At 41.0% G+C, this 24,724-nt stretch overlaps 2 protein-coding genes across 2 annotated transcripts; one reads left to right on the top strand and one right to left on the bottom strand.

Annotated features, from left to right (window-relative positions):
• The first annotated feature begins 3,944 nt into the window (after nt 1–3,944).
• Nucleotides 3,945–13,248, top strand: LOC127776690 (mitotic checkpoint serine/threonine-protein kinase BUB1-like). The gene is made up of 8 exons (XM_052303198.1): nt 3,945–4,318; nt 5,092–5,251; nt 5,351–5,508; nt 5,620–5,713; nt 6,877–6,987; nt 7,067–7,102; nt 12,912–12,948; nt 13,042–13,248. The coding sequence occupies exons 2-8, from the start codon at nt 5,108–5,110 to the stop codon at nt 13,047–13,049; spliced, it is 588 nt and encodes a 195-aa protein (XP_052159158.1). The 5' UTR covers nt 3,945–4,318; nt 5,092–5,107; the 3' UTR covers nt 13,050–13,248.
• Nucleotides 13,249–14,659: 1,411 nt separating this feature from the next.
• LOC127776688 (C2 and GRAM domain-containing protein At1g03370) lies at nt 14,660–22,999 on the bottom strand. The gene is made up of 9 exons (XM_052303194.1): nt 21,754–22,999; nt 19,506–20,783; nt 18,969–19,151; nt 18,594–18,877; nt 18,388–18,504; nt 17,459–17,721; nt 17,122–17,290; nt 16,737–17,009; nt 14,660–15,375 (listed from the first exon to the last, which is right to left on the bottom strand). The coding sequence occupies exons 1-9, from the start codon at nt 22,103–22,105 to the stop codon at nt 15,181–15,183; spliced, it is 3,114 nt and encodes a 1,037-aa protein (XP_052159154.1). The 5' UTR covers nt 22,106–22,999; the 3' UTR covers nt 14,660–15,180.
• Nucleotides 23,000–24,724: the final 1,725 nt, after the last annotated feature.

The raw sequence follows: 24,724 nt of genomic DNA, 5'->3' as shown, positions 1-24,724 counted from the left end.
CGCCATCCACCGCCGCTCGGGCTCCGTCCCCATCCACCGCCATCATCCGCTACCGCCGCCGCCACTCGGGTTCGTCGCCGCCATTCGGGCTTGTCGCCGCCACTCGGGCCTGTCGCCGCCATCCTCTGTCGCTTGGGCTCCGTCCCCATTCGTCGCAGCCGTTGCCGGCGGTAGCTGCAGCCGGCTCGAGCAGAGCAGGTAGTACGGGGCGAGAGAAAAGCATCTCCAACGTGGGGCCCACGAATGGCAAGGCAATTTGGGCGCCAAAATTGGCCATTGAGGGAGGAGTTTGGCCAGTCATTTGGCTTAGCCCTTCTAGTAGAGAGGCTGTTGGAGTGAGATTTTTTTTTTTTGCTAAAATGGCTAAATTTTAACTTGGAGAGTCTATTGGAGAGTCTGTTGGAGATGCTTTGAAATTTGGGGGATAAGAGAGAGATCGAGGTAGAAACAGGTTCTAAACACCCTTGAAATTTCAAGGAAAAGGAATCAAATCATATTTGAATAAGTTGATGGTCTTATTGTGGCTATCTAGATTTGATTTGTTGTATTAATATTCTATTATATGATAGGTTGGTCTATTTTGAAACGAAGGAAGCACACTTTTTACGTTGGCAGAGAAGTTGTGGATGCCAACGTAAGTTCATTTAAATTGAAGTCGGGGCTACTGTCAGAGTTATGGATAAGGCATACCTTATATCCTACGATTTACCGAATATATCGGATTAGCATACCTCATATCCTACGATATGTTTCCGTATGCGATAAGGAAACACACAAGATATTATGGAAAATATCCTCACGGGCTGAAGATTATCAGAGTCCTACTCGGAGAGGATATGGATTATTCTATATCATGCGGGGTTCGTTGTCTCCGAGTTCTACTTGGAGACTAAGGTAACTTATGGTATGAAGGGCACACCTCCTGAGGTGCTCAGATCATTGAATCATAACGCCAACACACCAACTAAAGTTTACGAAGCCGAAGGACTCAAGCCGAAGCCGTTGGGAGATCTCGTCGATCAATCTTGACAAGGATCTTGTCGGTATCATCGGATTCATCTGTTCTCATTGTACTTTGTGATTTTCTATATCAATCTTATATAAACTGGATTAGAGCTATTATCTCACGAGGGGTCTGAACCAGTATAACTCTTGTCTTCTGTTTGTTTTGATGTCGTATCGTGTAAATCCTCGTACCAACGTACCCCAATACCTTATTTATCTGGTCTACGTGTATCCCCGTCAACACCGGTGACGACCTAAAGCTCATCACTATCGTCGGCGTCGTCTTCTTCAAGCTCGTCACCTCACTGACAGCATTCATACACACATACCACTGCCGGTGTCCCCAGACTTCTGATGAGTATTTGTAAATGACGTCGTCGTGCATCTGCCAATGATGATCTCAAGTTTGGTGCCACCGCAACAAGCTTCATCCATACACCCGCCGACGTTGTTTTGGTGGCTACCGTCGCCAATGGCATGTTTGTCTCCACTACAAGCACAATCTTTACCTCCACCGATGTGGCCTTTAAGATTGCTATCTTTACATCAACATCATACATGGGAGAACATGAAGCCAAGACCAACGATGACGACCATCGTACCTTAATCAGAGGTGTCTCATGAGTTTAACTCGCGAGAGTATTTAACCGGGTGTTTTCCGAGACCCCGGGAACCAGGAGAGCACAATCGCCAAGTTAGATCCACCATGTCGATGGGCTGTGGTGCGTATTTGTTCAAGGATTTTGTATTTTTGTAATTCTTAAGAATTATAATAAAATGCACTTTCCTTCGTCTATTTTATTTTTTGTACTTAGTACACTGGCACGCCCGCATATTTTATTTTATTTTATTTCCCTGGGCAGAGAGACGAAAAATTAATTTTCTCTCCAAACACACGTGATTTCTCTCTCCTCTTCAATCGAAAAATATCATTTTATTGGGTGCGATGTCCCGTGGCAAATATTTAATTTCTGAGAGTGTCTTCCCCAAAGTGGCTTCGCGTGGTATCCTATAGCTAAAATCACAAAGTCACGACGTTGTGTAGGCTGTAGCAAAAATTGCCAATTTTCTTCCGTAGTATTGGAGAATATTAAGGTGGTGATTAGATCCGGAGACTAAACTTTAGCACATATCACATCGGATGTTTGAGTAATTATAAAAATAAGAGCTAATTCACGTGACAATTTTTTTTAAGCCTAGGTGCGCAGAAAGGCCGAGCGCTCGCGCGTGGCACGTCGGAACACTGTTTGTAGTACGCGAGGTGTAAATGTTTCGAAAAAGTCCTTATATTGTTTATAATTAGATATAGACCCCTCACGAACAAATAGGACTCCCTCTATTCCATGATATAAGTAGACCCCTCACGAACAAATAGTACTCCCTCCATTCCATGATATAAGCGCATTCCCAACCCAATGACTAGAATGGTGTCCATAGCATTAAATAAGTTGCCACATATGACAAAAAATAATGTGGCAAGTGAATAAATGAGGAAAGAAAAGGAAACCATGTCTTGCATGAGACATGGTTTCTACACAATATCCAAGACATCATGTGAGATAAGTAGCATTAAATTAAAGTATGGAATAGTGTGTTTGCATTGGAAGAGTAGTGTCTAGTACTAGTTTCTTGATGACGTGGAGTTTATGGAAACCATGCCTAGTGTTATGGGTTGGGACTGCCTTAAGGCACAACTACTATTTTTAGATGTTCCATAATATAAAGCATACATGCATGCATACAATTAATTATGACATATTCTCCATTAAATTATTACTTTTTAAAATCCTCCACCCTTAAGATCTCTAATTCTATTGGATGCATGCATTATATTTATTAGGGTGATCCAAACTAGAAGATGATAATAATTGTTTCTTGGTCTTTGGGTTAAGGGTAGTTGTGACTTAGGGTGTGTTTGGATGGGAGGATTTGGGTGGATAGGAGATGGCGGCCCATTTTTTGTGGCCGTTTGGTTGATGGGCGGAAGTGGGATACGACGACCCCAAGAAGAATATTCCTGTTAGATGCTGGGTGGGGGGGGGGGGGGTCCGGGCGATTTGCCCGGATGCAGCCGCCCGGGCGCCCGGGCGAGCAGGGCGACGGGTCGCTTCAGCCCCTCACCGAGCATTACCAGCGGCCACGCGAGTGAATCGACGGTTGACGTAGAGGAGAGGTCGGCAAGGTCAGCGGCGGCGGCGCGTAATGCGAACGCCGTGGGGCGGGAAGGGAGGTCGGCGGCGGCGTGAGATGAACGCGGCACTGACGGCGGGAGGCGAGGTCGACGGCGGCGCGAGATGTGAACGCGGCGGCAGCGCAAGATGCGAGAGCCGCGGCAGCGGGAGGCGAGGTAGGCAGCGGCGTGAGATGAACGCGGTGGCGGCGGCAACCTGCCTGCGCGGAAGAGAAGGCGACGGCGAGATGCGAGCTCGGCGGCGGCAGGATGCGAGGGCTTATTTTTTTCTTTTTGTCCTTTTTCTTTTTTATTTTTTTCTCTATGTGGATTTGTAGTGTGTGTGTGTATATATATATATATATATATGAATTTGTGATTTGTTAGGGAATTTGTTATTTGTAGTATATATGAATTTGATGGGGGTATACTCACCCTCTCTAAGTGAGAGGTGACCACACCTGCTCATCCACCCTACTCCTTCCAACCAAACAAAAAATTGGATCACCAAAACCACCTTCATTCCTCCAACCAAACAAGAAATTGAATCGCCATATCCATCCAACCAAACAAAAAACTGGATCGTCATATCCAACAAAATATGGACCGCCATATCCCATCCACGCTTGACCATGAATAAACACACCCTTATATTTTGGAATGGATGGAGTATTTGAAAAGAAAAATCGTGCACAGGGAGTGCGTTGTAAAATGTGGAAGAGGAGGGTTTTTTTTTTTCGCAAAATAACATCCACTAACCCCCCTAAACCCTCCGCCTCCCCCTCGCGCCGTCCCCGTCGCCTCCGCCACCGCCGCCGCCGTGTACCGTCGCCGTTCAAATTATTCCTCTCTTCCGCTCCACTCTCCCGTCTCTCTCTCTCTCTCTCTCTCTCTCTCTCTCTCCACACAGAGCACGCATCCGCCACCCCCACACGGGAGCGGAGAGCTCGCCGCCGGCGATCGCCGCAAGAATCCGAGGGTTTCTTCCTGCGTCCGCGGTAGATGGTTCTGCTCGAACGATCGCCGTTGGTGGTGCCGGAGGCAGCCGCCGCTGCCGCCTCCAGCCCGCTCCGGAGGCCATCGCCTAGGGTTCGGAGGGAGGTGCCACCCCCTCCCCTCGATCCCATCCTCCCCTACCTTCAGGTAATTGCCAAATCAGTATCCATATCTGCACCTGCTCCTTCGATTTAGGTCCTATTTAGGGGTGTACCAGCGTGGGATTCCGCCGTAGCTGTGTGGAATAGTGCTTGGTTTCGCCTGAAGCTATGCGCGCGTCGGAATCGTACTGGGATTCTGTCCCTTCCTCTGAGTTATGTAGTTAATTGGGCGTGTAATTTTGATTTTGACACTTCGCCTGTGTGCAGTTGAACTTGGACGAACGGAAATGTGAGAATGGGGGCGTATGTTCCCCAAAAAAAAAAAAAGAAAAGAAAAAGAATTAAACGATATGACCACCACTGTTTGAGTGTCTGGCAACGATAGAAGTGCATATTGAGGAGACATTGTGAGTAATGTCCAGTGCTGGGACTTGGGGAAGGATTTAGTTCTGGAGCTGATTTGTTTTGTGCAGCTAGGCTGATTTTTCTTGTGAAGGATTACCTTGTTTATGTGGAGAAGTTTCTCTTATTCCCTTATCAGTTCTTGAACTGTCGAGTAATGTAATGTGCCCACTTTATTTGCTCCTCCTGTACTAATGTTTTGCTTTCCGATATTTTGGTCTAAACTTTGCATATATAACTTATTTTTATGTTGTTCCTGGTACTATCATATCTATTTTGTAAGGTAAATCTAATCTTTCATGCACATGCTGGTATTCATGCATAATTTATCTATGTATCAGTGTGATTTGTTTGTCCTGGTCAGGGCCAGTCCTGGTGTATGCATTTGCTTATGCCAGTTTCTGACTTGGTATTCAGGTCTATCAACAAGGCTATGGATGAGCTCAGGAGAGGCCCAAAATTTGAAGCAGCAGCCCTTGATTGGCTCAAGATTTGTGTAATGGAATGCATTGATAAGTATGGTGACGATTACCAGTACTCCACAGACCCCCGACTCCTCAAGATCTGGATCCTCTGTGTAATTGATTGGCTTTGAAGTTTCAATTCTTACCTTATCCATTTTTCTATCCCCTTTTGCTCATCCCCCCCCCCCCCCCCACACTTCGTTCTATGTTAGGCGGATGCAATAGGTGATTTTGATAAGGTGTATAGGCAGTTGGAGGAGAAAAAGAATGTTTTTAGAGCATGCACTGCTCTACGATGCATATGCACTGTTTCCTTCAGTAAGGGGGAAGTGCTGGAGGCTTGTAAGGTGTATGAACTTGGTATTTCCAGGTTAGTATGACACTGAATTATGTTTTTGTTGAAGTGAACTTTTTGGGCAGCAATAACCTGATGTCAAATTTGCCATGTTGATGTGATCGCAAACCATTTCTGTGGTACCAGAAAAGCCGAGCCACTTGATCATTTGAAGAAGACGCATACAATATTTTTAAAACACTTGGAGAAGATTGTAGAAGAAGCTGATGCCGATGCCCAGGTATGATAACTGTGTGGTGGAATGGACATTTGTCGAGTCCTTGAATATTTGTCAAATGATTCACATATTGCGTATTCAATTGCATTTTAGTAATCAGGAGATTGTGGCTGTGTTGTAGATTTGTAATATTTTATATATGGTCAGTTGGTCACAAGGCTGACAGACTTGCGGCAGTAAGAACTGCTTTGATATTGTTTCTTACATGATAATTTTTCTGTTGTGGAGCATTTGCTTTTCCAAAAAAGGTTGGCAAGCAATAGGATAATTGTCTTCACATTTCTGTGCTGGTGAACTGTGATACATTCTTTTACCAAGTCTAATTTACATAATTTATTCATTTATTTGCATGCTTGCCTGTTGTGAACTGAATATTTATTTGGGGCTAATCACAATGATATCTACTTTGTACTTGCCGATCTTTACTAGCTCGTACATCTGTAACATCTATTTCAACTAAATACAGGATGGTTTATTTTTCATGGAAAGAGTTTCTGTTCTGTCATTCCTACAACTCTATTTTTACAAAAATAGCATGATTCTAGTTTTTTAGAGTGGCTTTTTGTTATATGTTTAGAGATATATTTTATTTAGTTTAATCATAGTTGGGAATGAATTTCAGGATGTACTTTCCACTGATTCTTGTGGTGCATGTGTTCCATTTTGAGTTTGTCTCGGAAATATATTAGAATTGGGAGTGCATCTGCACAGCTTTAGCATAGTGGTGAAGTCAGAACATAAATATAGGGGGCTATCAGCATAACAGTACCATACCAAACAATCTTCTTATACGGTTTAATTCATAAATAAATAGAGAAAAATCAAGCAAATTGCAAAAGCAAAGAATAAAATGAAATATCGGGCTGAAGCCACATGATGTGCCATTGAAAGCTACGCCCCTGCCCCTGCTTGAGTGGACTGATCATTACTAGATAAAGAAACATGAGACATGCAATTTCTATATGTTTTTGAAGAACAATATCTATATAACCCCATTAAGCTTGTGAAGTAAGTAATCTATGCTAATACTTTTTTTTTGTTTCTATTACTTGTCATTACTGGCCATTATTGTAGCCAGCAAGCATATTATAGTCGCTTAATGTTATTCTTCTTTGTGCATAATTCACCATACTAACTCCCATCTTTTTTTGGTTACTGTCTGCTAGCCGAAACCATCCAAAATACAAAAGAAAGAACCTATTTTGCTGGATCCATGGTCTGAGTCTACTATGAATAATTTATTGGAGAACATTAATGTTGACCTGAAGAAGTTCGCTGTAAGTTGCATTTACTCTATATGATTCGCTAGTGTTTAGCTTAGCTCTCATCTTGGACGGTTGCCCAAATCCTTGACAGGGCTATCATCAGAGCAACAAGGTCTATCATGGAAAGGTGCCATTAACTTCGCCTCAGAATGTTTTAAGAAACAAAGTCACTGAATTAGGTATAAACTATAATTTCTTGCTTGTCGGTCTTTTACCAAAACTATAATCATTTTTGTTGTTTGGCTCCTTCATGATCAATGCTCTGTTAGTCACAACGAATACATAATGCTCCTTGAAAAAAAATAGAGGAAGGAATATACCCTTTTTTATTTATAAAAAAGGCCATTTATATTGATGATATAATAAAATTTAGTTACAAATCCCTCTGAATTTTTTACATTTTGGTCCTTTTTAAAAACTTATTTTACAAATAGATCCCTGGAAAAACTTAATCCAGGAACGGCCCTTTTTGGTGCGCGAGAGAGGCTGGCGCCGTCCTCCAACATGGCAACGCCAGCCACCCTGGCGCCCTCACCGTGCTACCGTGGCACTAGGGCTGTTGTGGTAGTGTTGACTGGGCGGATGGGAGCGCTAGCCACTCTGGCGCCGGCCCTCAGACCACAGCGCCAGCGGTATTGGCGCACCCCTCCTGGGGGCCGCTTAACCCTCGTGGGCCCCACCTCCTTTCTCCTCCCATCAGCTATTTGCGCTAGCACTTCTAGCCGAGCCGAGCCCGAGTTCTTCTCCCTCTCTCTCTGCCCCTCACCTCTCCACCTCAGATCCACTTAATTTGAACTCTTTTTTCGTGGGATTTTTTGTGGAAATCAAAGAGAAAGGTAGACTCCTCCATTCCCCCCCTTTTTTTCGTTTTAATCGGTTGAATTTGTAGATCGGAGGGTAACCCTAGAAACACTTTTTTCCCCCAAATTTGAGATTTTTTACATTTGTTGTTGGGATTTGCTTGTTGTAGTGCTACATGTGTAGATGAATTGAACGAGGAGTTTGCTGCATGCAAGAAGGAAGCTGGAAACACTTATACTTACATCTGGAATGAATGAATAGTCAATCTTGTCAAGTTGAACATCTGGGATGCCCTTTTTCCCATACACTGTGTGTGCCCAAGGTTTTACCTAAAAAGGGGCAAGGAAGGGAAATGTATAGTTAGATGTTAGTGGGTAGTGTAGTTGGTATAGCAGTACTCAAGTATGCCTGTACTAGATAGTTGACATTTGCTTCTATAAAGTAGTAGAGCAGCTGCAGCTCAAATTAGTTCAGCAGCACCAAGTGTTTGTGCTCTCTGTTCTCTCATCTTCTTCCGCCTCTGATGTGTGAGCTGTGTGCATGAGTGTGAGTTTGAGGGACTGTATTTTTCTATTAGACATATTGCTAGACATGATAATTCTAGGGCAAATGATTTAGCACAACAAGCATCTGGCTACAATGTGAAGAGGGGAATATTTTTGATATTAGAAGAGCCGATGCTTGATTTTAAATCTGAGCGAAATTGGCAAAATCGCAGACCAGGGGCGGTCTAACCAGTGTTGCACGGCCGATCTGACCGGCGTTGCACGGCCGGTCTGACCGGCTACCAGGGGCGGTCTGACCGGCCACCCCGGGCGGTCTGACCGGCCTTGCATGGCCGGTCTGACCGATTATGGACAGAAGGCTGGGGGGCACGCCACAATTGATTCAAAGGCCGAATTAATTGTAAATTCGGACATTTGTGCCCAGGAAACAGAAGAAGATTGGAGAATTCCTTTGATTAGATATTTGAAAGTTCCTACACTTAAGGTTGATCGGAAGATTCGGCGGCAAGCGTTCAAATATACATTGTTTGATGAAGATTTATATCGCCGTAATATGGATGGAGTTCTATTGAAGTGCTTAGATAATGATCAATCAAAAGTGGCTATGGAAGAGGTGCATGAAGGAATTTGTGGAACTCATCAATCGGCCCATAAGATGAATTGGTTGCTTAGAGAGCGGGTTCTATTGGTAGAGGATGATTGAAGATTGTTTCAAATATTATAGGGGATGCGAAGCTTGTCAACGGTTCGACAATGTTCAATTGGCGCCCACTGCCGCGTTGAACCCTATTATCAAACCATGGCGGTTCCAAGGTTGGGCTTTGGATTTCATTGGTCAAATATATCCTTTGTCATCAAAGGGGCATAGGTTCGTGCTAGTTGCAACGGATTACTTCACCAAGTGGGTCGAAGCCGTGCCGCTCAAGAATATGACTCATACGGAGGTAATTGACTTTATTTTGAAGCATATTATCCATAGATTCGGTATTCCGCAAACATTAACTACGGATCAAGGAGCTTCTTTCATGTCTAAGGAAGTGAAGAGTTTTGCCGAATCTTATGATATCAAATTGTTGAGTTCTTCTCCTTACTACGCTCAGGCTAATGAACAAGCCGAGTCGAGTAATAAGACGTTGTTGAAGCTAGTCGAAAAGAAGATTGAGGAACACCCAAAGAAGTGGCATGAGGTGCTTTCTGAAGCATTGTGGGCGCATAGGATATCTAAATATGGTGCCACTAAAGTCACTCATTTTGAGTTGGTTTATGGTCAAGAAGCCGTTTTGCCGGTTGAGGTGAATCTTGGCTCTCTTCGGTATATCAAGCAAGATGATTTGTCAAGTGAAGATTATAAGACGTTGATGGGAGGCAATCTTGATGAAGTCATCGACAAGCGTTTGAAGACTTTGGAAGAGATAGAGAAAGAGAAGAAGAGGGTGGCCAAGGCGTACAACAAAAGGGTGAAAGTAAAGTTGTTTCAAGTTGGAGATATGGTTTGGTAGACAATTTTGCCTTTGGCTACTCGATCCAGGGAGTTCGGTAAGTGGTCGGTAAGTGGTCTCCTAGTTGGGAGGGTTCTTATCGAGTATGCGGCATTGTTCGAGGGAACGCATATTTTTTGGAGACACTTCAAGGAGAGCGTTTTCAGCGAGCAATCAACGGGAAATACTTGAAGAAATACTTCCCGAGCATTTGGCAAGATGCTTAGGAGGTGCTATGGCCAGTAATTGGATTATCGCCCTAAGACCAAAAACATGTTCTATGCTTTTAGATTCACGTTGTTCATCAAAAAGGCAGGGGGGCATGTGTTTACACCCAAATTTGGCACCTAGGGATAAAATAGGGAAAATTGTCAAAGTTTGGAAGACTGCCGGTTTTCCTCTATGAGGGCTCTATTAGGGCCGGTCAGACCGCCGTGTATAGGCCAGTCAGGCCGCCGACAGTGGGCCGGTCTGACCGGCAGAGTCCGAGTCCAGGACTGTTTCGTCGGGTCTTGAAGTTTCCTTACTCGGGAAGGCATGTTTCAGGTTTCCTTTGGATTCTATCCCGAGTTGGACGTGGAGGAGGGCCTGTAAAGGGTAAGACCAACCCCTATATAAGGACATGGCCGGTTCATTGTAAAAAATCAATCTACAATCAATCAATCGAATTGTTTTTCTTATTGCTTTTAGTTTTCTTTTAGTTTGTCCATCTTTGTCGATTTGCGCTGTAAATCGTCCACCGCCGCTGCGAGAGTGCGACTACTCTTTGTAGGTTTGTCCTGAAAACCTTCCGTTTTGCCCACGAAACGGGTAGTTATCTAGAATCGGCTCCGCTAGCCGGTTTAGTTATCAAAACCCATCTTGGTTTAGCTTTTGCTAGATTGAGGTGGTTGGCGACTTTAGGATCACCGCAAGGTGTTTAGGTGCTGCGATCATGCTTGTCAACTTATCACAAAAAGTTGCCAACACATGTAACAGGAGCTGTTTGCTGCCATTTTGTCCTTTACAGGTACTGGAACGTGGAGCTGTGGAAAAACCTCTTCTGCACACTGCTCAACGCGACCTCCAACAGCAGCGAAGCGGCTGTGCTCCGGAGCCTCCGGATGTCTTTCCAGGAGTACCTGTACACCAACGGGCAGCTCGTCGGCAAGCTGAACCAGCAACTGGCCAAACAGAAGACCTCCCTGTGCCTATCCTGACCGAGACATGCATCTCGTTTCACCTGCATCTTTATTCCCGATTCCCTTGTGTTGCCTGTGTAAGTGGTATAAGATACCTTTCGTAACTTCGTAGCACTTCCTCGTGCGTGCGTGTGCAGCAGTAATTAACGTGCCACATGTCCACTTGAAAGCTGAAACATCTATTGGCCCGGATGGAAATTGCGTACAGTATCTCCACCTAGCAGCTACTAGGATGTTATGTGGGTAGATGAATTGGGGTGCTCGATGGGAGGGCGAGGCCTGCAGCCTCGCTGCCCCGGAGCTTGGGTGAGGACGAACAGAAGAGGAGGGGAGACAAGAGATAGGTTAACTTCTTTCTTGATTCATTCCAAATGACTGCGGTGCCTCTCCTTAAATAGAGTCGGCTCCTAACAAACCTCCTAACAACCTTATCTAATAAAGCCTAACAAATTGACTGAATGTGCTGAGTTCTGCCCATAACATGTTAATGAGTGAATTCTGAAGTAATGTCTGTATTCCTTCATTGTACAATACTGGTAATATAGTGAGCATGTCAGTAAGTTTTCTTGCTGCCACCTTTCTATGCTTCTGTTTTTAGGTTGGATGTTTTCTTATTGTCTTCTTTGGGTGATATATGTGGTCTTCATATTTCTTATCAGATTATTTAGGTTTAGTCCATGATAGCATATCTTGTTTATGCTATCAGAAGGTTTTGCCTCAATTTCCTTCCTGTCCAACAAATCATATTTTATTTGTTAATTCGTCGTGCACTAATTCTGTACGCAGAATGGCAATACACACATTTGCATTGATGATATTCTTTGTCGACAATCTTATATTGGCCATTGTGATGCATACATCATCAGAAATTCTCTGTAAGCCTGACAATCTGGGCATATTACCCTTATATTTGGATCCTGCAGTTAATTTTCTATGAGATAAACCTCAGGGTCTTTAGGGCTCAATATAGACAGATGATTGTGCTGATATTAAGGTAATGATTTGATTTCATGGCGCAAGTCTTTTAGCCTCCTATATGGTGTAAGCTCCATTATTCTACGAATCATATTGTAACCTCTACATTGGGTCAATATTGGGTCTATAAGTCAAGGCAGTAATCACAAATTATATTGTACATCTAGCAAACAAATATTTATTTGGCTTGATTGAGGATTTCAGTATTTTTAAGAACTTTACTAGACCCTAATTACTACATTTTAAAATCAGTTCAGGTCCTATGTATAACAAGCTAACATTTTTCTTGTGCTATACCCATTTCTATATCTGCTACTATTATTTAATATGTAATGGAACATTGATTTCATAGGTTAGCATTGTTTGCAGGGTGTTTCAGTAACACTGAAACCATGGTTGCTCGAGAGAATTAAAGCCACAGATACTTCTAAGTTCTAACCTGCATAGTACCATCCTCTGTTGATCTGTGTAGTCCATACCGATTAACTGTACATATGTGCTATTCCAAAGAATCCAATCCTTAGTATCTCTAGCTATACTGTGTTATTCTCTTTTCTGCTTTGATCATAAAGTATTGTTTCAATTTATTGGTGTGTGACGAAGTGACATGCACTTCAAACAATTTTAGATGAGACATGTCATATGTTCCAATAGGGCACACTGCCACACTGGGGTGTAATTTTTTCTTGACAAGCATTATTCCTACTTTCTTTCTTTTTTTTTGCAGCGCTGCACTGTTTTGGAATTTTCTAATGACCCATCCTTCCAGATTGAATTTTTGCTTTACAAATACACTTGTATAGTTTTCATTATATGCTGACTTCAAAATATGATTTTATTACTTCTTTTAATTCATGAAATATTATGTTTGCCCCTTCTCCAAAGCCACGGAGATATTTCAACACAGTTTCTTAGACGAGTATTTGTCCTACCTGCCATATATTCATTGTGTAGCAATATATGGATGACATCCAAACATGCCCTGTATTCTGTAGGGGATACTTCAAAATTCTGTGCCATTATGCAAAGGAGGTACCACTCATCTACTAATCTGTTGTAAGTACATTATGTGATGTTCTGTTGTTTTTATTGAGCTAAAGCACTAAATTGTTCTCTGTACTGCAGTGCTATAGATGAGAAAAGATTCAATTAGTTCATGACGAAGATATCTATGAGAAAATGTTGTCCCAAATCCCCTAATGATTGCTGTTTTTTCTAACCTAGCCCACATCATGTAAGATCCATTGTCCTCTGTCATTGCTACTTTTCTGTAAGTGTACATGATTGTATAAACAATTATGTGAGCAAACATATCATATTCACATTTGAATCTTGGTGATAGTCATAATGTGTATTAGTGTATATGCATATGTGGGTATGCTTCTGACATAAAGTTCTTTTAGACGAATGTTTATATATAATTCTTAAAAGTTACAATTATAGATACTGTGTTGTTTTGATCTTAATAACACAGCTTGAAACATTCATACCCAGGCACGCAGCGTAGTGCGTGATTCTTGCTAGTTACTTGTAAAGTACCAGCGAACAGCTCCACGCCGCGACGACTACACAGGATGTCCAGGGATGGACATGGACGCAAGGTGGAGCACGACAACGATCAACGGAATTTTATCGGTGGAATCAAACACTTCAGGCAGTGGTCGAAACCGTTCAATGGCTGCAATCAATAGGGAGAAGACCAGATGTGGTGCCGAGGTTGATGGTGGCAGAAGCGATTGGTGATTCAATCGGTAGGTTGGACACTTCGGGCGGGTAGCCTAGATTTTCCATTGAGCTACTCTCACCAGGGAGACGTGCGGCCGCACGCTTGGGGTTGATTGAAGCTGGAGGCAATCGGCATTCTTGGTCGGTGGAATCGAACACTCTGGACGGGGTGGTTCGGACTTTTCGATGAGCTGCGTTCGACAGGTAGATGGTTAGACGTAGCGCTTGGGTCGTTCGGCGGCTGGGAAGACGGCATGGTGATTTGTTGGCTGACTCGCGACCATCTAATCCCACTACCCGCATAAAAACTCACTAGTTTATTTTTCATATGATATAGTACAAAATTTGAAAGAAAAAATAAACTAGAAGTAAGATAAGTGGGTAAAAGAATCCCATTTGGCAGCCATAGGTCTGGCCTTAGATGGAAGAACCTGACAATGGTGTTTTGCTTCCTTGTTGAGGGTAACGATGGTGCGTAAAAACGTCGTTGCCTTTCTAGAGGCGTTGTTTTAGGAGAGCCTCTTCCACAGTTTAAGTATTGCTTTGATGGAGTTTGAGATTGAGGATCACTCGTGGTTGGTTTGGGTTTGCGGCGATTTGATATTTGTTGTCATGTTGTATTTTTCTTTTGTCTTTTTAATCATCATTAGAGTTATTATATCATCTTGGTGTAATTTTCTAAAATCAATAAAGTTTCCTTTTATCTTACAATAAACTTCAGAATCTCCGGCCCAACAGGGTCTATGCTTATAACTCAGGGAGCCATCCAACTGACAGCACCACCTTTGATTTCCTTGCTAAGATAATCCAAAATTCCAAATAGTAATAGAATATAAATATACATGCTCTCCAGAAACAAATCTAAGTGCAATGTTCTCCATACTTACAACAGTGCAAGATTTTGAATCCCCTGAACGCGAGCGGCAACAACCAAAATTCAAGTGAATGGATCAACCCATGTATACATGGGTACCAGTGGTGTACCAGACTTAACCATGAAACCAATCAGATCAATCAGTGTAGCATAAAAAAAGAATGGCTTGGTCCATTGGTTAAACAGTGGCTCAGTTTTTCTGGTAAATTTTCCCATTTCTTTTGTCCGTAACAACAGATTATGTAATCTTTGCTGGAGTAAAAATCTAAAAAAAGAATGGCTACGGAAGCTGCATTGTTTTCTGTTGCTAAAGGGACTGACAACTGATAACTACAATGACAGACCAAAGTTTCGAATGATCTATCTTGAAGAGTATAGGCAAGATACCAAACCTCTTGTTCAAGAACTGCATTTGAACAGTAACGTTTTCATGACTAGAACAACTTCCTAGCTCTGCTGTCAGTTCTCCAGTCTGAATCTTGCATGGGGAGATGTTCATCAGGGTATGGTACACTGCCTTGCCTGCGAAGTTAGAACCTTTCTCATTATGTACTGATTCTTGCTCAGCATCAGGAACAAGATGTTGTCAAAACCAAGAGACACCAGACGACGATTTCGGGCAATACATGGGTGCACCAGAAAACGCAGGGTATGAAAAAGGGCCCCTACTTGGCTGGTAACAATTCCTTCTCGAGTAGGCCAAACATCTTCTTGAGGCGAGAAGATGCACTGGATAGTACCTCTTGAGCAATCTTCTTTCTGTTCTTGCAGCTCTTTAACCATGCGATCCCAATAGACACTTGGACATTGCATGCCTTGGGCTTGGATGAGATCTGCTCCAATTGGTATCGCATATGCAGCTGTAAAAAAGTTAAGAGGGAGTGCAGCTCAGTCATGTGAGAAGGAAAGTAACACTTTCAGTTGTAATAAGATGACCAAAAAGATGATTTTTCACTAGAAAGTAGAGACCAATTCAATAAATCTGAGACTGCCTTCTTTTCTAATTTCAGGTGAAATGCATATTTGTTTAATGAGATCTTCTGTATATGGTAATGTATTGGTTTTCCAGAATCTGGATGAACCTCTTTACCATAGTCACCATTAGTAATTGGACGTGTAAATAAAGGTGTTCTTTGATATTATGAAATGGCAATGAACAATTCTCCACAACCAGGATGACATTTATCAGTTACTGTAGTACTCCCTCCATTTCATATTATAAGACGTTTTGGGTGTAAGTCAAACTTCTTCAAGTTTGATCAACTTAATCGAAAAGGATAGCAATATATACAACACCAAATTAGTTTCATTAAGTCCACCCTTGAATATATTTTTAGAGTATATTTGTTTTGTGCTGGAATGCTGCTATATTTTTATGTAAGCTTGGTCAAACTTAAAAAAAAATGACATAGGAAAAAGTCAAAACGACTTATAACATGGAACGGAGAGAGTAGTTCAATTGAAGATACCACAGAAAACCAACAAGGAGCAAACGAATGGTCAATACTGCAGTAGTTATTGGCGTAGTGCTGGGTTTCAGCTGACAGTATAGCTTCTCAGATAGTCAGATGAACCAAAATAGGGGAAACTATGTACAGTTGTGGAAACCACACATTAGGTGGAAACTTGGAAACTATCAGTATTATTTTATGTAAATTCTAAAAAAACAAAATATAGAGAAGATGGTATTAGACAGCCATATAAAATTTCAAGAGCAAACTCGACTTAGTTTGAGATAGGAAGTTAACAAATGGCGAAGAAGAAATGCTATTCCTGGTTGTCTTTTTCTTCACTACTCACAAACAAAGACGGATTTTTTCTTGAAATTTTGCATGGTTGTCTGAAATCATCTTAGCTATGTGATATATATTCTTTTTATTTTTTTAAATATTTTTTTTATCTGGTTTCCATGGTTACCACGTGGATAGTGGATTAGTGGTTTCCACTATATATTTACCCAACAAAAGAGGGAACTTGTCTTGTTCTGCTCACTAGTTTAATCAAAATTTGGTTTTAGTTACTGACACCCATATTGGAGGTTTATTTAGTACGGACTAAATCCTATTTTTATGTAACCTCGTTTTCATAATTCTGAGACCCAAACAGATCTCTAGGAGACACACAACTCTCTTGTTTACATGACTACAATACTAAATTAAGGGCATAGGATTGAAATGTACATAATAAAAGAAATAGTATAAGCCATGAAATTGTCACTTACGTTGAAGTATTCACCAACTGGAATACCTTCAAGCGTCATCACTTCTTCAACAAGCCATCCATTTTTATCAGGCAAAGGGGATTTCTGTTGGGTGCTCATTACTTCCCCTTCATGGCGTGCCAATCTCTTGTCGAACTTGTAATGAATTTGCCTCTGGTAAGCATCAGCTCTGACGGACTCCCATGGTGAAACTGAGTACTCCATACAGCCAATTTTCTCCATCACTTGATGCTCCAAAGGACCACCCTCAAATATGCTCATGAGTGTTGATACCTAATGAAACATACAAGTTGGCTACAATGTAAACTCATGTTTTTCTTTTTCATTCTTTTTGCAGCATAGAGATTGATCGCAGATAATTCTCAGGATGGAATAAGAATCTTACATCAAAAGGTTTTGTAGATGAAAATACTTCTGACATTTTTGCATCCTCTATTCCTAAGAAAGAATCACTTTCATTATTCTGGAGGTCTTTCATTTCTGATTCTTCTTCTACCAGCTGTACTTTTTGTTCAGGGGTCAAGGACCTTGCCTTCCAGAGCGCCATTATTGTTCTGTAAACCGTGCAAAGGGAAATTTGAAAAACAAGTTACCAAAAATAGTACTTAATAGGTGAGTAAATAGATAAAAAATCGGGCCTCATTGCAAGAAGTTTTTCATGTAATGAACAGACGTGCTTGACAAGACAAGTTCATGTTCGCCACCCAAGAAGCAGAACTTACTTATGTGCCACATTGAACGATACAAAAGACTGGAAATGAAACTTGAGTCGGCCTTCATTATCAAGTTGCTTTGCTCCATGCCTTGCATCCATTCCTCTGCCCTTGTGAAGAATAATAAGCAGAGATGGACTTCCCATTGAATATAGTGTTGCAGGCATCACTTGGATGTCCTCGATATCTTCCCAAAGAAAGAAGAATTTTGTTTTGTGGCCAAAAAGATTAGTGTAGAACCCAATAATTCTTGGAGATAAAAACAGGCGGCCCTGCAACAGACACAAGCGTCAGCTACCATGCAAGTTCACAGACAAAAAAAAAGATCTTAATGTCTAACTTGGTTGTGCAGTAATATGGCTATGTGACAAAATACACCAGTCTCGTAACAGAAAGGCTACTGTACACTTTGGTGACCTATCATCATTAGGCTGAAACAGTAATGGGAGATGGATTAAATTGAATATATTGTTTAAATAGGGGTACAAGTTGAATTATTTAAATTTAAAAGGGATGCAGAAGCTGAATTATTTTTAATGCATTCCTTTTTACAACTTAGTACCGAATAGTGGGTGAAAAGTGTGACTACCTTCTGTAGACTTTTATATTTATTATTGAAAAAGTACCAACAGCTGATTGTTTGGTTTTACGATACTCTCTCCGTCCCACAAAAAACCTATCTAGGTGGGGATGGGACACCACCTAGGACAAAATATTCATAGTCCTAGGTGATGTCCCATCCATACCTAGGTTGGTTTTTTGTGGGACGGAGGGAGTACTGACTTCACTTTTTCAGCTGTCAGCAAAGGACAGTGAAATTTTATGAAACAAATGAAGCCATCCCCACAATAAAGAAGAAAACTAAATAAGGATAAACCAATACAAGAGTGTTGGACACCTTTGTTAGCTCTCTGTGTCATAATTAAAAGACAGTTTACCTGTGTGAGCATTTTGCGCTTTAGATGACAGGTAAAATCATTGATTAGAAATTCTTCTGGTGGCAAAGAAAAGATCTTCTGGAATGCTGAGTTTGTGTGTGGAGACCTTACAGCAATCTGCATGGTAAATTTGCATAAGAAAAGAGGCAGGCCAAGATAGGATGACACTTCACCTCACTCAAAAATAGAGAAGATAAGTGCATTACCTTTTTGCCAACCTCTTTCTCCATTTTGTCTAGGTAGTCCTTCATGACTTCAGTACCCCTTGAATTATTCAAGATAATTCTCAAATGCAATTTTGACTGACATGCTTGAGCCAGCTTACCCTTGAGAGGAATCCAAATGTCGGAAAGCTCGGATAGATTAGATTTCAAGAAATTTACTTCAGCATGACCAAGAGACTCAACTTCATCAAATGGTCCATCAAAATCGTAGACATTTATTTTCATAACGGATGGAGGATCTTCCATGGCATCAAATTCAAAAATTTCTGCAAATTTTGAGAAGATATGTTGCAAAATTATGAATTGTAATTTTATATAGCAGTAATTATAACATAAGATAATAAGCCAAACTTTTACCATTCCACCGAGGTTCCAGAGTGTGAAATTTAATTGAACTAGTCTTCGTCTTTCCATTGCAGGTAAATACAACATATGGATCAGAGTAACCAGATGATTTGGTTGCTGCTAAATTGGTACCATCAATCAGAGCGACAGTCAGCAACCAACCATTCCCTTGTGCTTTGACTCCATGATCACTTCCTATATACTCCCAAATACCATGTAAGCAAAGTTTAGTTCATATGCGCATAAATCACGGGAGTATATATGTCCAGAACAAGAATAGAAGGTTTTTCTAAAGAAAACAGAAAGTAACAGTATGTCCAGACTCCACAATAATAATTAATAAGTGAAGATTTTGTTGAGGAAAACAAAAGGCAACAGTAACATTTTTCCATATCAGGGAAAGATTATACAAGCACCTGTATAGAACACTAAGTACATGTAACATGTGCCGTTGAGTGCCATGTACTGTAGGATTATCTACTGAACTTTCATTTTCAATTTCCACCAAGGAAAAATAACAGCAGCAGCAAAAGGAGAAATGGACACTACCTCTCTGCCTCTTAGCCTGGATGAATCGTGCAATCATATTTAGGACACGCTGTCCTTGCAGAACAAGAACTCCACAAACCACGACTTCACCAACAGAATCTGGTAGGTCCAGGCCAGGAAACTCAAGACCTTGAATTATACTGGGGCTTGCAAGGATGATGTGTGAAAAAACATAAATGAATGCAACCAGTGAGGATACAACAGTAAAATTTCCAAATATACGGAATGCTAGTTTCCAATCAGATTCTTGCTCTGGTTGTACTGAAGACAAAACTTTATCAGTAGCTGCTGCATCTTTTGAATCAACTGGCCTGATATTTCGAGCCAGGAGTTCAGAGAACTGAATGTAGTTATCCTTCAACCCTTGTTTAGCCCCATTTTCTATCATGCCCTTCATCATTGTACTCTGGATAAAATTCAAGCGCCAGGAGACTACAAGACGTGAGGATTTTTCATTATCAGGTAGTTCAGGCCCTGGCATTATGCATGTTAAAACCTCCACCCTAAAAGAATTCCCAAATGGAACATCTGGAGTACTAACATCAGCTAAAGTTGCATATATATCTCCATCTGCCTTCAGATATGACACATCCTCTGTTGCTTTCACAGCCTTGACTAGTGCAGTAGGAGCTTTTGTGTAGCTTACTACCCTCTTCAAGACCTCACCATCATTTTCAAGTCTCCATTGTTGGATTTCAAGACCAGTAGTTCCTTGCATCTCCGCTAGTGATTGCAAGAAATCTGAACTTGGTGAGAAAAGAAGTCCATTCAAGTCACTGGGTGCAACAGCATAAACTTGATCAATAAGAACTCCACCTGACAAGTTTTCAGGTATTTCATTCCCTTCATGGCAAGATCCAAAGGCTTTTAGTTGTTCATCAAAGGACATAGTTACACCAGTTTCATAATCCTGGTTATCAGGAAGTTCTGAACTAGTTGATGGTGTTTCTTCAAGAATATCTGAATTACCATCGCCCGTAGTGAGAGGTGGAGCTGAAGCTGAAGCTTCTGCATCTTTTGGTTTCGCTGAGAAAAATTGATACAGACGATTGACAAATGATGGGACACCATTTGATCTATCCTCCTTGATGATTTCTGTTTCATCACCCCCTGATACTGACGTGGGTATTTCTATAGGAATATTTGGCAAAGAAGATCCTTTCTGTAATTCAGTTGATTTGTCAGAATATGACGCGAGGTCATCTGAAACGCAATGTGCAAGTGTCGTTGTCTCTTCAGGGTAATTTAGAGAGAGAGATATTGTAAGACGAATTTCTCCTACAGAAGTTGTTGCCTGTTATCAGTATATAAATTACTTGCATGCATAAACAAAATTGGATATAGGCAAACAAAAGTGGGCTTTGTTATGGAAAGAGAAGGACTGGAGACTTGGATGAATAAAAACAAATAGAAAAGCTTGAACAGCAAACAATAGTGCTAGTATATCATCCAGGCGAAAACATATCCATACTAGTACATCACAACCATAACTCCAATAAAAACGGAACTGTGTAGATGGCTTAATTTCTTGTTTGTCAATAATGCTATTAATTATTTCAATGGTTTCCAATGCGTATAAAATTATTGTAAACATACCTACATGAAAGTGTTTTCGTACCAAATATACTAATGGCATCTTTTTGAATACCAAATCTTAACATCTTTGCCTATATGAGTGGTTTAAGATTTCGATGTTTGATTGCACACATTAAACATCATCTATTTGAGAAGATGGAATAGTAAATAAAGACATGGTAGGAGACTATTGCCAAGAAAAAAGAACAATAAGGAAAAAGAAAGTGAGAAACTAGTACAGCTACTCATCCAACACTCTATAAGTATTCCCTCCGTTTTATATTACAAGTCGCTTCGACTTTATTTCATAGTCAAACATAGTAGTATTTTTCAACAAAAAAAAACAAACATATTATCAAATTATATTCAATGTTAGATTTAATGAAACTAATTTGGTATTTTAGATGTTGGCAAGTTTTTCTATAAACTTGATCGAAAATTCAAACTAAACAAAGTTTAACTATGAAAACAGTCAAAGCGAAACGGAGGGAGTAACAAAGCTCCACTTCAAAGGTAAAAGCAACACATTACCATCACGAGGCAAACCATCCAAAACAGCACAAGCTGGATGAATTTGCAAAACAGCAGCATAATACCTTTTCATATCTTGAAACAAGGGCAAATTCAAGAACTCAAGATAACATTGGGGGGGGGGGGGGTGCCATGAATTTACCGTAATCCTTGATCTTGGACTTCTTGTTCTTGGGCAGCAGCTGGTACCACTGCGTCCCGAGCGAGCGGTTGTCGGCGTCGAGCACGGCGGAGAGGGGCACCCTGACCTGGCCGAGGAAGTCGTCGGAGAAGTACCTGTCCTCGTCGACGACCACCACCACGAGCTCGTCCTTGAGGTCCACCACCCGGAACGCGAACTCCTCGTCCCAGGTCGGGCTCAGCGTCCTCTTGGCCACCCTGGTCTTGCCACGCTGCCTCCCCAGCTGCAGCTTCGCGTACGGGTCGCTCAGCCCGCCGCCACCGTCGATCGCCGGCAGGTTGCGTGCCTCGCTCACCTGCACCAGCAGCCTCATTTCCCTCCTTCCCCTCTTCTTCCAAGAATCACGATTTGGGCGCGGTTCAAAAAAAAAAAATCAAGAAACCGGAGATTGCTCCTCCTATCCTATCTTTTTTAACTGCAGCTTGTGGTTCAGGTTGGAAACATGGAAGTGGTCGTTGAACTCGGAGAAATCAAGAACGAACTTTCCCGCTTGCTCTTGTCCAGGAAACAATCCACTCTTTCCCGCTCGCACCGCCTCCAATCAATCAATCAGTCAATCCATCGAGATTAAAGGCGCCACGAACTCAGCGGGTAATGGCAAGAAACGAGGGCATAAACTAGAAACCAACCCCCAATCAATGAGAAAAAAGAAAATCAGGAGAAAAAAACAAACATCAGCAGCAGGCAGGGCGGGCGTTTGCGGAGGCCAATCAGAATCAGAGAGCGATTGGAGGGGGGGAGCCTGGGTGAGGTTTTGTGTGGAAGCAACGGATGGGCGGTGGTCGGCTTCGGGCACGGAAGACTTTGATTTGAGCCGCCGGCGAAGAGGAAGAGGAGAGGAGGTGAAGAACTGAAAAATGAAAATGAAAAAATGAGAATGAAAATGTTTTGAGGACTAAACACAACAGTCAACACAACGCGAGGCGTACGGTGTGTGTGTGTGGGTCTTCTCTCCTCTGCTGACTTTCAAAACCGCTCCGCTGCCCGTTAGCGTTTGCTTTTAGCACTGGTACAGTTTTACTATTTCGACTTTTTTTTAAAAAAAATTACACTTTTGTTCCTCTATGACTACAACCTCTCCACTACCACCGAGAAAAAAAAAACTCTACCTCACTTTACCTGGCAAGCACGAATGGCTGGTTCAGTTTGTTATCATTTCTAACCTTTTCAAATTTCAATATTTTAAGGGTAACAAACTAAACACGGTTCAATTTTACCAAGTTCTGACATTTTCCGAAACTTTCTACTCTCAAATCATTACCGAAAGAGGGTCTTAAACCGAACATCACAATTCTCACCATATAAGATTATCTTATATGAGATACACTTGATAGTACATTAATAAAGGTGTGTAGTTTTAACTATAAGTTCCTGTGTTCAATCCCGTACACGGACATCTCTACCCCTCCAAGCTTCTTTTTTTTTCACCTTACATACTGTACTAGGTAATACCTCATTTCCTGTGCTTTATATGAAAATTTGTCCGAGTTAGCTTAACAACTCTATCATTTCACTTATGCTTGAATTTATAATTTAATATTTAATATTTAATTTTGAGGTTGATTTTGTGGTTTTTTTTTACTGTGGCTTATCTTATAGCATTTTCTTTTGAATAGTTAACGACATGTCTATAATATTTTTACTTATAAATTACTTTTTATTGCTAATAAGCGAAACGATGGACACGTAAGGCTGATAAGACGTGGAGAAATGAACTAAAAAATAATAGTTTAGACACCTTTTTATACACATATTCTTAGCTATCTAAAAGTCATCGTTGAAAATTTAACTACGATGAAAAAAAATCTTAAATTAAATATACAATTATGTTTTAAAATTTAAATTTCGGCTGTGGCTGGCAAGACAACAAGCAGCAGACAATGAAAAGCGCCGGCCAAAGGGAGGAAGAGTGCAAGACATGAAAAAAATACTATTGGGTTTTTGTATGAATCATTTAGATTTTATTAGATATTCATAAGAATCTTTCAAAATTTTATAGAAATTTGTGAAAAATATTATGTGTTTCAAAAGAGATTTGTGTTTAGATGAGTATGCTGGGATCTGTTTATCCCTGCACGCGAAATGAAATGACCCATTAGCGTATGATTAATTAAGTATTACCTATAGAAAAGAAAACTTGAAAAAAATAAAGAATTTCCTATAGATTTTTTTAAAAACAACTTTCCTATAGTTTTTTTTTTAAAAATGCACCGTTTAGCAGTTTGAGAAGCGTGCACAAGAAAAATGAGAGAATAAAAGTTGAGAAAATGTAGTATCGAACAAAGCCTTACTAGTCGAGTAAGGTCCTATTCAAAGGCAGGAAAAAAAATTCGGGACTTCATTTGAACACAGGAATTCCACGTTTATCAATTCTACCGGATCTAAAAAAACACGTGGCGCTCAAATGAGGGTGTTATATGGGAATTGAAGTGTTTCAAGTGAAGTTATTGGGTTTCAATCAGGCCAAATTACGAGTTGTCAAAAGATTTTCTTTTTAGGACAAAAGAAATTGTGCACTTGTTAATCCCTGTCTAGAACGCAGGAAAAATCCCTCTTTCCTGTGGAAAACATAATTATTTTATATGAAATCAATGTGTTCTAGACAATGACCAGTTCTTGAGCATGCTTCAATTATCAGGAGCAGTAGCCAGTAGGATTGGAGGGCCATGTTGACTTTTTTTTTAAAAAAATGGAATTACTGTTTTTTGTCCTTTTTTTTTAACAGGGATAAGATCACTTTGACTAATTATGCCCATCTTCAGATATGTTGACTAATAAGTTGGGTCCATATTAAGGTACAGCACTGACAGCAGCTCTTCCTTCTTGAATGTCTTCATGTCACTGTGGGTTCTTCTGGGACTAATCATTATATTCTTCTCTATAAAGTTCATGTGAAATCAAGCTTTTCAAAAATAATTAATAATCCTATTAG

Source organism: Oryza glaberrima, chromosome 6, assembly GCF_000147395.1.
Source record: "Oryza glaberrima chromosome 6, OglaRS2, whole genome shotgun sequence".
NCBI lineage: Eukaryota > Viridiplantae > Streptophyta > Magnoliopsida > Poales > Poaceae > Oryza > Oryza glaberrima.
Note: the sequence above shows the minus strand (reverse complement) of the source record. Positions and strands in the feature narration are given on the sequence as shown.

Excerpts from the sequence above, each read along its gene's own strand:
- LOC127776688 (XM_052303194.1), bottom strand. The coding sequence starts at position 22,105 with ATGAGGCTGCTGGTGCAGGTGAGCGAGGCACGCAACCTGCCGGCGATC. Across the intron at positions 20,784-21,753 it reads GTCCAAGATCAAGGATTACG|GAGAAATTCGTCTTACAATA; the intron begins GTAAATTCATGG and ends CAACTTCTGTAG. Across the intron at positions 17,722-18,387 it reads AGCGCAAAATGCTCACACAG|GGCCGCCTGTTTTTATCTCC; the intron begins GTAAACTGTCTT and ends TGTCTGTTGCAG.
- LOC127776690 (XM_052303198.1), top strand. The coding sequence starts at position 5,108 with ATGGATGAGCTCAGGAGAGGCCCAAAATTTGAAGCAGCAGCCCTTGAT. Across the intron at positions 5,252-5,350 it reads TCAAGATCTGGATCCTCTGT|GCGGATGCAATAGGTGATTT; the intron begins GTAATTGATTGG and ends GTTCTATGTTAG. Across the intron at positions 5,509-5,619 it reads TATGAACTTGGTATTTCCAG|AAAAGCCGAGCCACTTGATC; the intron begins GTTAGTATGACA and ends CTGTGGTACCAG.